Below are 17,266 nucleotides of genomic sequence, written 5' to 3' on the forward strand. Positions count from 1 at the left end.
ATGGCTCTTGGTATTTACACACCAATAATGTGAGTATCCTGACGAGAAGACCTGCTCAAAGGAGTAGAATGAATGCTCATAAAATAGTCTGTCAGAAAAGACAGCAAGGACACAAAATTAAAATAAAAATTGTTACCTCTACTGCTATCCAGAGCTTATTTCTCCTTACCTTTTGAAAGATAAGTAAACGTGCTCAGAAATTCTTCATATGTTTGCTCATGACAATTAACAAACTTATCCAAGACTTCTTCAATTAATCGATCTTGGTCCATGATCTCCAATGCTGTTATTTGGGCAGGCATTCCTATTCACAAAGCTGCTTTATCTATGAGACAAAGAAAATCATGAGCTACAAGTTGTTGATACCAGTGTCTCTAAAATTACTCCAGGTGAGTGAGTGAAAGAATCCCATCTCCAAAATACATCAAGTAGTTCAAAAGAAAGAGTTTTACAGGGTAGGGATGAACACATGGGACCTATGGTGATGGTTCACAGGTGTCAGTAGAACTACAGGGACTACAATGGTGGAAGAAAAAAAAATTAATGAATTAATTAATTTTTAAAAAAGGACCAGAGATTTATTCACACCTTTGCCACTGAATTTGTTAACTATCACAATGTTAATTTTGTTTTAACTTCCTCATTTCCATCTCCTCAACTTACTGGAATATCATCACACCCTTATTAATTTTGTGTCAGAAAAGATGCCCTGACGTTTTTAATTTTCTATTTTTAATATACGTATTTTTATTGAGGTAAGTTTACCACACTGTAGATGAGTTAGAGGTATTGGTTCACACCTCTTCAGATGTATGTTATCACACCACACCTACCAGCAAATAGCCCTTCACCAAAGTCCAGTGTGCTTCCTCCCCCTTTGCTCGCCACCTTCCCCCTCTGATAGTCTCAATTCAAAAGTCAGATTTTATTTCAACAGTGAGATCTTTTTAAATGTACAAACAATATCATCATTATATTGTCCTTTCTCAATCTTCTGAGTTCAAACTTTTTTGTCTTTGCTTTTTATAGAAGTAACATTGTATATAACATTATGTAAGTCAGGTGTGCATCACTGAAAGTCAGCATGTGTATATTATTCCGCATTAGGTTCAACATGAAAAATTCAAACAAATTTCTTTTCCAAAAGTCTGCCCAGAATTCAGTTTCTCTCTGAAGGCTTTTAAACTTCAAATCCCATCAACACAGGAAGAGCTGATCATAAATTTTTCCCATCACATCATATTGGAAATAGTTGTGTACATCCTTGTGTCCTCCATTAGACTCCAAGCCAGGAAAGGGAGGATCCATGTTTTCATCTTTGTATCCCAAATGTTTAATAGCTCAGGAGTTAGCATAGAGCTGGCAGTTAATCAATGTCAAGCTAAAACTACCCATTTGAGCAAATATTGCCGGAAACTGGCAAAACACCCACTGAACTTGCCCAATTACTTCACCTGTGCTTTACATGGCACAGTTCCGAGTCCTTTTCATCCTTCTGATGAATCTACCTGGGAAAAATTTCACACTGCCCTGCATCCCTTTAAAATAAGCCATCCAGAAATAAAGACGAGACTCTAGATATGGTCTGGATACAGTGAGGTTTGACTCTCACATCCTAAATAGTGCACTCCTGCTATCTAGCTGAAGGTCACTTCCACATGGCTGGTGACCCCTTCACATTGTCAGTTCATTTAACACACTGCTAACTAAATGCCTGTCAGCTACAACACAGTGCCTCAGTCCTCACACAGTTTGAACTTTGGTTTTGCTTGTGATATTTCATCTTGTTAAATCCCATTCATTCTGATGAAATATCAGTCTTACATGGCTTTGAGCAAATTGACTAGCTACGTAAAGAAGAGTAGTTACTACCTAAGTTGCCAGTATAACTCATGGAGATAATGAAAAGACGGGGTTTGCCAACACTTTATAACAGGAAGAGAAAACATGAAGCCTCTTCTAGTTTTCTGAAACAAAATAAAGATGCTATAAACCTTATTTATTTGGTATTTACCCAAAAGCTCAGGAAAAATATGCTTTCAAAAGATGATGCCCACAGGCCTCCCTGGTGGTGCAAGGGAGTGCACACTATGAAGCAATCCAAGCCTCTGCAGCATGAGTTCGATCCCCGGCCAGACATGGAGCAACCCACATAGCACAGCAGACCTCCCCTGTCTCACCCGCTGCTCCCCTCAGCAGTGCATTTCAGTGAATCTGCTTGTTCCGTTCCCCACTCTGTCTCTGGTGGATCCTCTTAGCCCCCGCACCTCTGGCCTCTACCCCAGTTCTTGTATGCATAAATAAATAAATCTTAAAAAAAAAAAAGATGATGTCCAGCCTACATCATTTGGTGGCAAGACCTGACCTGAATTAACATAAAAGTATGACTGACTTTCATTTATTCTACTTAGACTATTCGTAAGTTTCCCTGAGGAAACACCAATGGATTTGCTTTTGAGGGGCTTTCCCAGACCCTAAACTGGAGATTTTGTGTAACAGGTGGCATTTACTCTGATTATTTTTCCAAATTCCAAAAAACTCTAACTCTGAAACACATCTGGACCCAAAGGTTTTAAATAAGGAGTTGTAAAGTACATGTGCCTCACAAGGTCTCTATGAGGATAAAATGAGCATAAAAGGCACCGCAAAAAATGTTGATAACAGATCAGCCTAGATATCCTATCTTTTGCCCACAGATAGATCTGTTTTGACTGCGACCCTGTGACTTTGAAGGACCTGATGTTACCTAAAGATAAACCAAGATAATTCCTCATTGTTACAATTCAAGGTAAAACATGGTGTTGTAGAAAACTAAGTGAAAATATAAAGTGTAGCTACGTACTGAATGGAAATGAAAGGAACTATTTCAAGCTACTTGTACCTGAAAATTAGATATCAGAAAAATAATCAGTTATGGTTTATGCAAATTTACTGTAACATTGCTAAGCTTCTACAATCCAAAGTTTAATAAATTATGCTTACATTTGCTAGATAATAAATAATGATAAATATATTCAAAGGTGGCTATTATCTATCTCAGAAGGACAATGTACTTAATTACAAGAATGTCAGTGTCTCTGCTTTTCCAGAATTAGACCCTAGCAAAGTTCTAACACATAACAATCTCATTCTCAAAGCAACTTGGGTAATCTATACTTCAGTGAGCAAACACCAAACAGAAGCAGTCAGGTTGCATTTTAAATTGCTGAAAATGTCTCCTGGAAACTTTCGGTGATAACAGAAATTTCTTTAAACTTCCTTTCCAATTCTCAAATTGGTGTATGTTGAATATTTAGCCTTAACACATTGAGTTTTACTACAGGCAAATAATTAACTGGCTGTGCACAGCCCAAATTCAAAACCTTTCAAGGTCTTTAATTTTATTCATGTGGTTATCACAATACTCAAGAGGTTATATTTTTATCGAATTTTTAAAGACTTTTGGAAAATCCAGTTTTACAAACTGTCATTACTTGAGGAATTTAACAAATGCCCACCTTCAAATTTAGAACTTACTTTATCTATAAAAATACAAATAATCCACTGTCAAAAGTCCCCAGGGACTGACAGTGCAGATAATCATTTACCAGACAGTCAAGTGGTTTATGCAAATCCTAGTGGTTTTCTAGAAGGAAACAGTGCTTTTTCAGTTACCATTCATGTACTTTTGTGCTTTTACCATGAAATATTTTTCTAAAAGAAAAAAAAGAGAGGAAAGAGAGAGAGAGCTCTTGCCTGATTAACAGAATTCTTTGTTTTGGTTTGGTTTTTATGTTTTAAGGCTTAAAACTCCACATGAAAGACCCAGAATATGTTATGATAAGTAAATGTGTATAACTATCCACCAATAAATTGTAAGAAGCACTTTCAGGATCACAGCCTCCGCAAGGAAACACATGGAGGATGTGAGGCTCTGCTTGGACTGCCAAGACGCCAGGCTTGGTGAGCAACATTGTTGTCTTCTTACCAAGTCAGGGAAAGACAGCATGAGAATCAGTATTACCATCAGTCCTGTTTACCACTATCAAGTAAGAAGCTACCAACTACCCAAGCCCCTTAGTGCTATGGGTTCTCTATCAGGACGTTACTAAGAAATATGTTATGGGGCATTATCACCAATGATCTAGCACATCTTTGATTTTACCTGCAGATCTCCAGTTAATGCAACTTACCTAAACAAAATGCACTTCTCAGAGACAGGCATGGTGAACCTTAAAAAAGAAGTCTCCAAGAGCAAGTCTCCTGTGAAAGGGCATAATCTGCTCCTTAACCAGACAGAATTGTATGCCCACAAAAAAAGGTATGTTTTCTTTTTTAAAAGCTGGGAGGTTGATCACTAATACCTGAAAATAATAAATAATAACACATTTTATAGAATGATGGTGTATTATCAGAGGCCCCTTTCTCAAATTTTCAAAGTTTTGTTCAACAATACTTTTGTGCTATGCTCAAAGGTAAGAGGGAATATGATCAAAATAATTCACCTTGCCTATAGAAATAACCATCAGCTTGATACCTCAGAGGGTGAATTTCCTTTTATATTTTAGAAAATGGACAAAACTCGAGAAGACTGAATTACACTAGAAGTGTAAAATATGATAAATGAGATCCAGTATGAACTGATCATTCTTGACTAAACTATAATAATTTTGCATCCTCTAATATTCTTATGTCTTTTAGAGCACATTAAAATGAAAGAAGAATCCAATGACAGATATTGACAAAGACTCTGAGTTGAGAGAATCGTGGAAGTTATCTTGTCCAACTATAGGGAACAAGCAATTGAAACTGAGGACAAAATTTCAGGTGGAGTTTTTGAGTACTGAGCATTGTCACGAGGTTCTCATATCATTAACAGTAACATATGTTAAGGCATACACAAAGTCAGCACAAAATTAAGCAAAAAGCAGTAATCTTGCCGTGGATGGGTGCATCCATGTGTCTGACTATATTCTGTGCTTCGAAACCATACAGACCCGAGACAAAGTAATAAGTTCCTTTACTGTTTTTTTTTTTAATCGGGATGAGATAAAAACATAAAATTCTAACATCAAAGAATATACTACATTTCACGTTACAAATTTCTCCCAATTAAGTTTTTTCTAATACTTAAAAGGCATGGAATTCTTCATTCTCACCAAAAAAATTCAGGGTATGAGCATTTAGACTTCTATATAATTTCCCTAGCTGCAGCACTACAGTGAATATTAAAGAAAGCATTTGGTTAGAGGTAGGAAAGGCCCGGGGATGATGACAGACTACAAAGTTTTAAAGGAAAGAAGTACTGTCAGCCCTCAGAGGTCTTAGAAGTGTGCATAGCTTAGCCATGCTTTTTCCCTTGACAAAAATTTCATTTGAAGGAAAAGAGACGCCCATCCTAAAATTTGCATCTAGTCTATAGCCAGACTGACCTGAGTGTTTAAGCTGTCCTCTAAAATCTGCAACTAGGGCCTCCCTGGTGGTGCAAGGGGTTAAGCTTCAGCACTATGAAGCTATCCTCTGCCACTGCAGCACCAGCTCCATTCCCAGCCAGGGAGGTGACCCACATGGCGCAGCCTGACGCTCCTGACTCACCCCTTCCCTCAGCTGCGTATTTCAGTTAGTCCACCTGTTCTGTTCCCCACTCCTTCTCTGGTGAATCCTCTCAACCCCCACACACACATACCTCTGGCCTGTATCACAGTTCTTGTATGCATAAATGAATCTTTTAAAAAAATAATATCTGCATCTAATAAAAAATTTGGGCTCAGTACACATTTACCTAGAACACAGATATCACATAGTTTGCTTTCAGAGAAAAAGACAGTTCCTTCCCTGAAGAGCACTGTAATCCATAATACATATTCTACTGCAGAATCCCAGTTTTTGTAACTGAAATCACTCTAATGACATATTTCATGATTATTTTCAAATTAAGCAATCTTGAATTGAATGAACGTATTTTCAAATGAAAATGTAATGTGAATAAGAAAAAAACATAATGAAGCAAGCCCCTGAATTTTATAAAGGAAGCATAAAAAAAATGAAAAAATGTAGAACATAGGACTAAGCAAATTCTTAGAATTGACACCAAAATCGTCATCCACAAGAGTAAAAAATTGTAAACCTCATCAAAATTTAAAACCTTGGTTTGTGAAAGATCCTGTTAAGAAGATGAAACATTACAGGCTGGGAAAAAATATTTACAAATCACATATACAACAAAGGACTAGCATGTAGACTAGGTAAGGAACTCTCAAAAGTCAACATTAAAGAAAAACTTAATTCATAAAAAGAACAACAGAAATGCTGACATTTTACCTGAGAGGATATGACATATAAATGGCAAGTATTCACATGAAAAGATATGCAATGTCATCAGCCATTAGAGAAATACAAATTAAAACCACAATGAGATAATACTACAGACTTATTAGTATGGCTAACATGAAAAACTGTGATAATACCAAATCAGGCTAGCATGAAGAGAAACTGGGTAACTCATATGGTGCTGGTGGCAGTGTAAAAATAGTTTGGTAGTTCCTTTCACAGTAATGGATGAACCTACCATATGAACTATCAAGTACACACTATTTATCCCAAAGAAATAAAGACTTGTTCCCACACAAGAATGTGCACATGCATATTCACAGTTCTGTTCATAATAGCCAAAACCTAAAAACCTTTCAAATGTTTCTCAGTGGGTGGATGGTTAACCTACCAATGGAATATCCATAAGGTAGACCACTTCTCAGTGGTTAAAAGGAACAAATTATTGTTTCATGCAGTAACTTGGATGACTCTCAAAGAAATTATGCTAAGTGAAAAATTAGTAAGAGGCTACATACACACTGCATAATTCCATACTGTAGCATGTATGAAATAACATAATCATTGAGATGGAGGACAGATTAATGGTTGCTAGGGTTAGTGATGAAAGGGGGGTATGGTTAAGAACATAAAGTCTTAAAGCCAAGTCTCTTAACTAGGTGGTGGCTGTACAAGGCTAAACACATGATATGATTGAAATACACACACAAATACAAATGAGTGTGTATATATAACGTGAAATCTGTGTATGCCCTGTGGGCTATAACAATATCAATTTCCCACTTTCTATATTATTTTACAGTTATATGGAATGTTAAGATTGCTGAAGACTGGAGCAAGGGTGCAAAGAATCTTCCAGAACCTTTCTTCACAAATTCATATGAGTCTGTCTGTGAAACTTTAAGTATTTTGAAATCAAGAATAAGAAAGTGAGAAGCAGGAGAAAATGGATTAACAAGTGAAGGCAAAGGAGATCTAGGGGAAGAAAATTATCACCAAAAGTTAACCAAGCCTGTTGGAACTCAGGCATGTAGATTGCGATCCCCCTGCAGAAAGCTTTGGGGGTGGGGTATAATACTAATCTATAAAATTACATGTTTAAGCAGAAACTTTCCTCCTGAAAAATTTGCTTCCTTTTTCTGCTCATTCGTCCAAGCTACTGTAATGAGGTTTCTTGAGGCTATCATTCATTAAGCCTTGCTGTTCATCAGCAGATTGTATAAAATCAATTTTATTTCCCCAAAATAGAGTCTTCCTTCAAGCTGTTTCAGTCAATTCTGAAATGTCTGCATTGACTCACTGAGGCTGGTCAGCCGAGTATTAGATTATTTTCAATTACACAGTTATTAATTCTATTAAACAAAAAAAATTGCAAATAGTATTCAAACTTCCTCTCGCCATCACTCCCTATTGCTTTTTAAAAAGCAGATTACCTGTGTACTTGGAATCTGAAGTATATACACATAAGCCAAATTTCTGAAAACCCATTGTTTCTGAAATAAGGAAAAGTACCTCTCAAAACCACTTTTATTTCCTTTCTTGAAAAATTTTGAGAGTTGTGTGCAATCACAAGTAAATACTATACTTTCACCCCCTAACAAAACTCCCACAAGCATATCAACCAACCTCTAATCTAGTATATTTATCAAGAAAAATATATAATACACATATTTCAACCATATCAAAACTAATCTCCTATCCTCAGAAATGTGATCAATGACATCAGTGAGTTAAGGATGATAACAGTCAGTGGTTTGGTAAACATTTTTTTTTTTTAAAGTTCCTGATAAAGCAGTAAATTCATAAGGCAGCAGTATCTGAGTCGACTTTATAGTTCTCTATAAACACACAATAATATTTCAATCATAAAAGATTTGTTGGCTCAACTGTAATTCTGCCTCCACATGGGATGGGATGTCCCATTAATGCCTAGTGTCTCTGTATTGAATGACAACTGTGGAACAAAGGCATCCACTCCTCAATAACGTTGCCCCTTCTCCACTTCCTGAGCCTGCCAGCCACCTGTGCCGTGCACAGCTCTTCTACCATACCAGAAAGCCTGCTTTAAAGCAAAACCTGCCCAGCTAGTTGGAAGCAGGTGTAGACCAAACAAACTAAACCAGCTCTGCTTTTAGGAATTCATTTCTAAGTGCTTTAAAATGCCAGATCTTGCAAATAAAATCGACCTTTTCATTTGACATTCTCTTAAAAGAAAAAGATTTTGAAGACATATTTCTCAGTTATTTTTGATTCTAAATTCCAATGACTGTGGAATAATAAATGGGCTTTAAGAGGTCATACGGTGCTTCTCTAGCTTCCAATTTCTCTCAGAATTTTACTTGCAATTTTGTCTCAATGTACACAAGTGAATTTTTTTCTGGTACACTGTAAAACACCTCTGAAAGTTTTCTGCATTTTATTTTACAGCAAAGATTCAAAGAATGCCCCCTCAAATCAGAGAAAATGGAACATAGGAAAATACCGGCCCTTCTGGTTAAGTGGCCATATTTAATTAAATGCTTTAAATAAAAAGCAACAAGTCACTTGTCATGTTCTTCTCTTGACAATCCATCAAACTAACTGCAGATTGCTTCCTTCTGCAGATTTCCTTTTCCTTCCTCTTTTCTCCTCTGCCAGTTTCAGTTGTGGCTCCTAATGTAGGATTCAACCAAACATCTCCTTTTCCTATACTATTTATATTATTTCCTTAAAAACCAGCCACTTATTTAAAAAAGCAAAATTTGTCTATGCCTATCTGAATGTGATTAAAATTTGCCACTAACCTTATCTCAAAACTTAGGAATTCATTGAGCAACAACCTATTGGTTTCTCCAATTTTAAAATGAAGAAACAATGGGCCTCCCTGGTGGCGCAAGGGGTTGAAATGCAACCTGTGAGTCTATCCACACACAGCCACCGCAGCACCAATTTGATCCCTGGCCAGGGAGCAACCCACATGGCGCAGCAGACCTCTCCTGTCTCGCCCACTGCTCCCTTAGCAGTGTGTTTCTGTTGATCTGCCTGTTCTGTTCCTCACTCTGTCTCTGGTGAATCCTCTCACCCCCTACACCTCTGGCCTGTACCCCAGTTCTTGTATGCATAAATAAAATCTTTCAAACAAAAAATAAAATAAAATGAAGAAACAAGCATTTCTTGAAAAATATTATTACGAGTTCAGGGAAGTGTGCTTCATCCCCTCCTGCCCTTAACCTACCTCTACACACATACCTGCAGTTATGTTACCCTTATCAAGTTTTTTATCTTTCTGGTCTTCAGTACTTTGAATGTAAAGTAAAAAGGGACTGAATTTGTTGTCTTCTATCTTAGACATTCTATTTTTCTCCAAAGATGCCTCCCTCTTGTTCTATCACTAAGTCGGTATATCCCTTTACTAAGTCTTTTATCTTCCATGTGGAAAAAGAATTATTTTATCCTGTAATTACACTGACTTGTATTCTTTAATTGTCCACTGCTTTTGGACTTAAAACAGAAGAAATCAATGTATTTTATTAGGAGTTTGAATTCTATTCTGCTTCCAAGCTTAAAAATGGATTGAGTATACTACAGTCGTGATTTCTTGGTGAACTTTTTAAAAGAGTGGGAAGAATGTAAAGCAAGTTTATCCACACTCAAAAGCTGCTTCCTTCTACTGCCATATATGTTCCTTGAGGGTAAGACCTGTGTCTGATTTTTTTTTAATACTCCACACTAACAAAAGGATAAGAAGTCCCACAGAATGGGAGAAAATATTGCAAAAGACACATTGATAAAGGCCTATTACCCAAGATATATACAATGAATTCTTAAAATTAAACAATATGAAAGCAAATAACCCAATTTTAAAAATGGTCCACAGATCCTGATAGACACCTCACCAAAGACAGAGGAGAAATAAACACAAATTACCTTGACACTAAAACACATTTTCTTAATCATCCACCATACACTGTCACACAGCAGCACCCTGATACAAAGCTGGTTGTAGGCCTCCATGAACAGAACTCCTTCTGAGCCTTGCATTTTAAAAAAGACCAGGGGCCTACCTAGTGGCGCAAGGGATTAAGACACAGCACTATGAAGCTATCCCAAGCCACTGCAGCACGAGTTCAATCCCCAGCCAGGGAGGTGACCCAAATGGTGCAGCAGACCTCTCCTGCCTCGCCCGCTGCTCCCCTCATCAGTATGTTTCAGTCAGTCTGCCTGTTCTGTTCCCCACTCTGTCTCTGGTGAATACTCTTACCCCCCACACCTCTGGCCTGCACCCCAGTTCTTACATGCATAAATAAATCTTTTTAAAAATAATAATAAATAACATTTAAAAATGAGACAAATGAAGAGCAATTCAAAGTCAAAATGACTGACACTGGTATCAGTAGCCTCAGCTTTAGGGAAAAAAATTTCCCATTTGATTCATAATGGTATTTATTTAAATCACACAACTAAAGATTCATTTTCTTCTGTTCTTCTGAATGTTTTTAGTAAAAGTATCATTCAGGTTTTCAACCAGAATTTTCTTTTTGTCTTTACAGATGAATAGTGGGTTGTGTTTACATTGTTCACCAGTAAGGAAATAGTTAAATCTTGAGGGCACACTCTGGTGGATATCTCCCTGTCTATCTAAAGAAAAAAAAAAATTGTCACAGTCAGTTGCTCCTGTTAGATCAGCACTCCCTAGAACAGCTGTAAGCACACACATACATACTCTCTTTACCATCAGCCTGCTGTTTGCCACAGTCAGAGTGGGCACTGCATCTACCCCAAGTGCTGACATTTAGTACCTGCGTTAGCAGCAGAGACTCAGACAGGGGTGAGCAGCCCCTCTGGCTTTCAGGTAGGTCCAATACCTTCATTTCTACCAAAGCTAAAAGATGGGAGCCTACATTTGTAAACTTCCAGGGAAAGACCCCTTCAGCAGCGTGCTGGATATGGGAAGACTGGGTCTGCTGATGGGGAGGGGATGATGCAGAATTTGAAAACTGTGGGGCTTTCTGGTCTCAGACCACTACAAAGATTTAATTTCTGTGGCATCAGAGCCTGTGTATTAATCTTAGTACATAAATGTTGCTCTGGCATAAGTGTCAGAAGGAAGACCTAATCCAGGTTTTACTGCCAGCAAAAAGTCAAATAATGTATCCCTCAAACCTGATTGACTGTGCAAGATCGTGTTAATTCATGCACTAGATGACTACAGTTACAAGAGGTTACCTGCTATTTTGGAGCAATCAGGAAAACATGGGCAACACTGATCAGTAAGATTTAATGCTTCAGAGTACAGTACCTTTCTTTAGAAGGAAAAAAAGAGTCAGTTCAGGCACAGGAAACTACAAACCCAGACCTCACACCATTAGTCTTCTTTTGATTCTCAACTATACCCTAGCTTCACAGCGAATAAGTGAAAATCTCCCTGCTGAGGAGTGTGAGCATGGGGCTGGAAAACTGTATAAATTTATTGGTCTTATATTTCTGCCTTTTAAAAAGAATCTTTAATGTGTTGACTTTGAAACTTCCTTCAGTTGAAGAACGGTGTCTTCTTTTTTCAAAACCTGCCTGTTTTTATCCAGCCTATTTAAAGAAAAAAACACATCAGTAGATTATTTTAGGTCTAGTACAACCTTTAAAAAAATTCTTCTAGAAACCAAGATGTAACTAATATAGTCATATTAAAACCATGGAAAATATACAATAGTCTACTCTAATGAAAACATATTTAGGTTAATAAAGAAAAATTTCAAAAATAAAATAGATACTGCAAAATAATGGGAAAACACTCTTGATGCACTTGTTTATTCCTTGAAGATATACACCATCTGGTTATGGTTTAAAATGGATAATCTAAAAATTAAATACACAGGTACCTAAATTGTATTACAAGAGGAGTTAATTCATCTTAACTGTAATAAACTTTACCACTGTATTTAGAGCCCTGAAGTTATAGGGCGAGCCAACAGCAGGGTATTAAAGGGAAAACAGGTCAGAAATCTTTTAGGGACCTGAACTAAGTTAAAAAAAAAAAATAGGTAATATTCCTTATGTTTTGCCCAAGAAAATGTTCCTGTTTAATCTACTTACAAGTGTTTAATTCACTTACAAGAAACCAAAATCCCTATAACAACCTTAAAATGAACCCAATGGGCTACAATGAAAATGTTTTTCAAAAAGTCGTCTGTTAAAAGCACGTATTCTTGGTGTATACTCACTCCCTGGGGTCTCGAATCTATTACCCCTGTATAGCTCATTTATTATGCCAATAACAGTCTTTAAAATATGTAGGCTTTGGCTTCAGTATCCTCTTTATCCAAAAGTGGGCAACTTTCTAACAATCTTCATAGTATAGTCATTTATGGTTCTCATTTACTGAACTGAGGATAAATATTTCCTCTTAGTTCCTATAGATAACATTGCCTTAGTTGCACAGATGTCTTCTCTTATGTATACTTGTGCAGACCATGTATAAACAACACACTTGACTGAGTTATTTCACAAACAAAGCAAGTTGCTGAACCTACAAACCACCAAGGTCTGAAGAAGAGGCTTGCTTTCATAACCTTAGTAATAATCCTTCTCATTCATCATTTTCTCACTTGATTTAATAACCCACAAGATGATTATTAATATATCACACTTTGAGGAATCTCCCAAGCCAATAAAAAAATAACATATTTAGCAATTATCTGATCTGCAGAAGTGGTTCAGAGCAAGACCATAATTCTTAGTCATCTAAGGAACTTTTGCAGAAGGAATAAAAATAAATTATAGAATCAATTATCATTTATTGAATACGTATATTGTGCCAGGCACTGAATTATGTGATTTATATGTGCTATCACATTTATTTCTCAAATAACTCAGTTAAAGAGTCTAGTATTATTTCCATTTTGCAGATATAAGAAAAAAGAGAAAATAACTTGCTCAAGATGGTTTCTTGGCAACTAAATTTTAGATTCCAGATTTGGATTCAGAAAATCCAACTTCAGAGTCTGCATCTTTAAAGAGGGATTAGAGAATGATAAAAAATCAATGATATATTTCCTGTTATTTAAATTGAACCCACCATGAGCACCTCCATTATATATGCTTATCTAATTCTCATTAATCTAGAGTTATCATTCTATACCTACTGGCCAGATTCTCAGATCCTAAAGCCTTCTAATCATCTCCAATGTTATAAATAGCACCTGCAGGTTATATGTACTAGCAGGTAATTTTATTCTAACAACCTTACTTGTGGTAAGTTCAAGCATGATCATAACTATTACTAACAGTGATAGTTATAGTAGGCAAAAGCCCTAGTCTAAGTGCTAATACTAATTTACTAATCATAACACATCTAGCTATGAGGTAATTAAAATGTTTTCTCATTTCAGGATTTGAATATAGCCAGTCTTCAGAGTCCATTTTCTTAGTTACTGTTCCACACTGTTTGAAACATACAATTTACTCTTTTAAATCATGGAAAGGTACTAATTTTTTTCATTTAAAGTTGGTGCCTAGGACTTCAATCTGCAAACAGGAAGCGTATTTCTCATTAAGGCTGGTGACACCTAAGGTAGGTAATAAAAATAAAGTTAAAAAAAAAGTCGAACTTACTTCATCTATTAAATACCTTGTTTTAAAATACTGTAGGACAAACATGAAGTCCTGGATAATCCTGGCTCCTCTTTGCTAAATATCTACTTAATACAGAATTACTAATTATATTGAAAAAAGATCTGAAATCATAGTGACTAACTCCATTTTCTTAGCCACAAAAATGGGTGAGAAAGGAGATCTGCGGGATGGAGGAGGAGAGGGAACTGTTTAGGAAGCTTCTCTGGTTCTTTAAAACGACCCTAAAAATGTTATAGGGCAGCCCCGATACAAAAACAGGAGGAAAAGCAGTTGAGAAAACAAACAGCCTTCCACGTGGCGCTCACAAAAGTCTAATTAGTGTACTTCCATTACTAAATACAGGAAAGGTACTGATCGTTATCGGGTACTTTCTTCCCTGCACGCCAGGTATTCTGAGATTGATCTTTGATTCTGAAAAAGTCACAACTTTTGCAAGCCCGAAGCCCCGCTTACGCCCCATCGAAGCAGCCTAAGGATGCTCGGGGTGCAAGTCTGAGAGGCGCTCAAGAGTCCCAGCAGGAATGTGCAGGGACCTCTCCGAGCCAAGTCCCTCCAGGCAACGGTTTCCTAGCAACGCCGCTCCGGCCAGCCGCAGTGGGGCTACCCACCGGGTTACCGGTTTAAGAGTCCCCCGGAGAGGCACCGGCAACACTGGGGCGGGGTCTTGCCAGACGCCCCTCCCGGTACTACAGCCTTCCCATGTCCCGGATGTTGGCTCTGCTACTCTCACCTCCCCTAGCTTCCCGCCTTGGTTGCCATCTAGGCACCTCGTACTTTTTGGCGTCTTTCTTCAGAGCAGCATCCTAGAGGTCTCCTTTCCTGGAACAATAAAGACAAACTCTTGTAGCCACCCGACCCAGGAAGAATGGGTTCCTGGGAAATGTAGTTCTTTCTGCTAACAAGTGGTGAGTCTTTAAGGAAAAAGAACTACAATTCCCAGAAATCTAAGTGATCATCGTCCACGACTAAAACATGTCCCTGCTGCTTGGATTGCATTAGGCAGTAAGGTTCTGGGCTTCTTTATTTTCCTAGCTGCTTGGATTTTGCTCAGTCTCACTACAGGCTTGTGGGAGAAATATTTTTTAAGCATCCTGTGAGGGACTCTAAATATAATAATTTATTAAAGAGATATAAGTCTTTATTTTTTTTTCACATTTCTTTCAGATAAAAGATCTACCCACCACCAGAAAATATGTCACTACAGATGGTAACAGTCAGTAATAACATAGCCTTAATTCAACCAGGCTTCTCACTGATGAATTTTGATGGGCAAGTTTTCTTCTTTGGTCAGAAAGGCTGGCCCAAGAGATCCTGCCCTACTGGAGTTTTCCATTTTGATGTGAAGCATAACCAAATCAAGCTGAAGCCTGCAGTTTTCTCTAAAGATTCCTGCTACCTTCCTCCTCTCCGCTACCCAGCCATTTGCACAATCAAAGGCAGCTTAGAGTCTGGAAAGCATCAATACGTTATCCATGGTGGGAAAACACCAAACAATGAGCTTTCAGATAAGATCTATGTCATGTCTGTTGTTTGCAAGAGCAACAAAAAAGTTACTTTTCGTTGCACAGAGAAAGACTTGGTAGGAGATGTTCCTGAAGCCAGATATGGTCATTCCATTGATGTGGTGTACAGTCGAGGAAAAAGTATTGGTGTTCTCTTTGGAGGACGGTCATACATACCTTCTGCCCAGAGAACCACAGAAAAATGGAATAGTGTAGCTGACTGCCTGCCCCATGTTTTCTTGGTGGATTTTGAATTTGGGTGCTCTACATCCTATATTCTTCCTGAACTTCAGGATGGACTCTCTTTTCATGTCTCCATTGCCAGAAACGATACCATTTATATTCTAGGAGGACATTCTCTTGCCAATAACATCCGCCCTGCCAACCTATATAGAATAAAGGTTGATCTCCCCTTGGGTAGCCCAGCTGTGAATTGCACAGTCTTACCAGGAGGAATCTCTGTTTCCAGTGCAATCCTAACTCAAACAAACAAGGATGAATTTGTTATTGTTGGTGGTTATCAGCTTGAAAATCAAAAAAGAATGGTCTGCAACATTGTCTCTTTAGAAGACAACAAGATAGATATTCAGGAGATGGAGACTCCAGATTGGACCCCAGATATTAAGCACAGCAAGATATGGTTTGGAGGCAATATGGGAAATGGAACTGTTTTCCTTGGCATACCAGGAGACAATAAACAGGCTGGGTCAGAAGCATTCTACTTCTATATGTTGAAATGTGTTGAAGATGATGTGAATGAAGACCAGAAAACATTAACATGCAGTCAGACATCAACAGATGACCCAGGGGACTCCACTCCCTTTGAAGACTCAGAAGAATTTTGTTTCAGTGCAGAAGCAAACAGTTTTGATGGTGATGATGAATTTGACACCTATAATGAAGATGATGAGGAAGATGAGTCTGAGACAGGTTACTGGATTACATGTTGTGCTACTTGTGATGTGGATATCAACACTTGGGTACCATTTTATTCAACTGAGCTCAACAAACCTGCCATGATTTACTGCTCACATGGAGATGGACACTGGGTCCATGCCAAGTGCATGGATCTGGCAGAACGCACACTCATCCATCTGTCAGAAGGAAGCAACAAGTATTACTGCAACGAACATGTAGAGATAGCAAGAGCATTGCAAACCCCCAAAAGAGTCCCACCCTTAAAAAAGCCTCCACTGAAATCCCTCCACAAAAAGGGTTCAGGGAAAATTTTTACTCCTGCCAAGAAATCCTTTCTTAGAAGATTATTTGATTAGTTTCACAAAGCCTTTCAAATTCAAGTTCACTGAATTTTTCAACCAATTTTAAAGAATCATAACAATGATAAGAATTGTGCCCCTATTTTTGTTTATCAAAAATGTCTGTTTTCTCATTTATATGTATTGACTGCATTGAAAAAGTGCTTGTAATGCAAAACAAAATAACTGAGAAGATTTCACTTAAATATCTCTTAAAGACACATTCTGATCAGAATTTTTTATCCAAGAAATGAAAACAGTAGCAGTAATAATAATCAAAGCAGGGGGCCTCCCTGGTGGTACAAGAGGTTAAGTGTCAGCATTATGAAGCTATCTGTAGCCACTGCAGCACCAAGTTCGATCCCTGGCTAGGAAGCTAATCCACATATGGCGCAGCAGCAAACCTCTCCTGTCTTGCCCACTGCTCCCCTCAGCAGTGTATTTCAGTAGATCTGCCTGGTCTGCTCCTCCACTCTGTCTCTGGTGAATCCTCTCCACCCACCCCCATCCCCACACCTCTGGCCTGCACCCAGCTCTTGGATACATAAATAAATAAATCTTTAAAAAAAATAGTCAAAGCACACTGACAAT

The 17,266-nt window shown here is 37.8% G+C and overlaps 2 protein-coding genes across 4 annotated transcripts in view; one reads left to right on the forward strand and one right to left on the reverse strand.

Moving 5' to 3' along the window:
* IFTAP (intraflagellar transport associated protein) overlaps positions 1 to 14,781 on the reverse strand; it is a 52,147-nt gene extending 37,366 nt beyond the window's left edge. The window contains exons 1-3 of one of the 3 annotated variants that reach the window (XM_037522443.2): positions 14,648 to 14,781; positions 4,173 to 4,343; positions 170 to 325 (exon numbers count right to left, since the gene is read on the reverse strand). In XM_037522443.2, coding sequence (XP_037378340.1) covers positions 170 to 302 — 133 coding nt within the window. In that variant the 5' untranslated portion in view covers positions 303 to 325; positions 4,173 to 4,343; positions 14,648 to 14,781. The remainder of the gene's footprint in view (positions 1 to 169; positions 326 to 4,172; positions 4,344 to 14,647) is intronic. The other 2 variants (XM_037522444.2, XM_037522442.2) reach the window with 2 other exon arrangements.
* On the forward strand, positions 11,023 to 16,952 carry RAG2 (recombination activating 2). Its single transcript, XM_037522441.1, has 2 exons — positions 11,023 to 11,140; positions 15,082 to 16,952. The coding sequence occupies exon 2, from the start codon at positions 15,110 to 15,112 to the stop codon at positions 16,691 to 16,693; it is 1,584 nt and encodes a 527-aa protein (XP_037378338.1). The 5' UTR covers positions 11,023 to 11,140; positions 15,082 to 15,109; the 3' UTR covers positions 16,694 to 16,952.
* Positions 16,953 to 17,266: the final 314 nt, after the last annotated feature.

The sequence above is a fragment of the Talpa occidentalis genome, unplaced genomic scaffold (assembly GCF_014898055.3).
Source record: "Talpa occidentalis isolate TD23 unplaced genomic scaffold, MPIMG_talOcc4v2.1 talOcc4.3, whole genome shotgun sequence".
Lineage (NCBI taxonomy): Eukaryota > Metazoa > Chordata > Mammalia > Eulipotyphla > Talpidae > Talpa > Talpa occidentalis.

Excerpts from the sequence above, each read along its gene's own strand:
- RAG2 (XM_037522441.1), top strand. The coding sequence starts at position 15,110 with ATGTCACTACAGATGGTAACAGTCAGTAATAACATAGCCTTAATTCAA.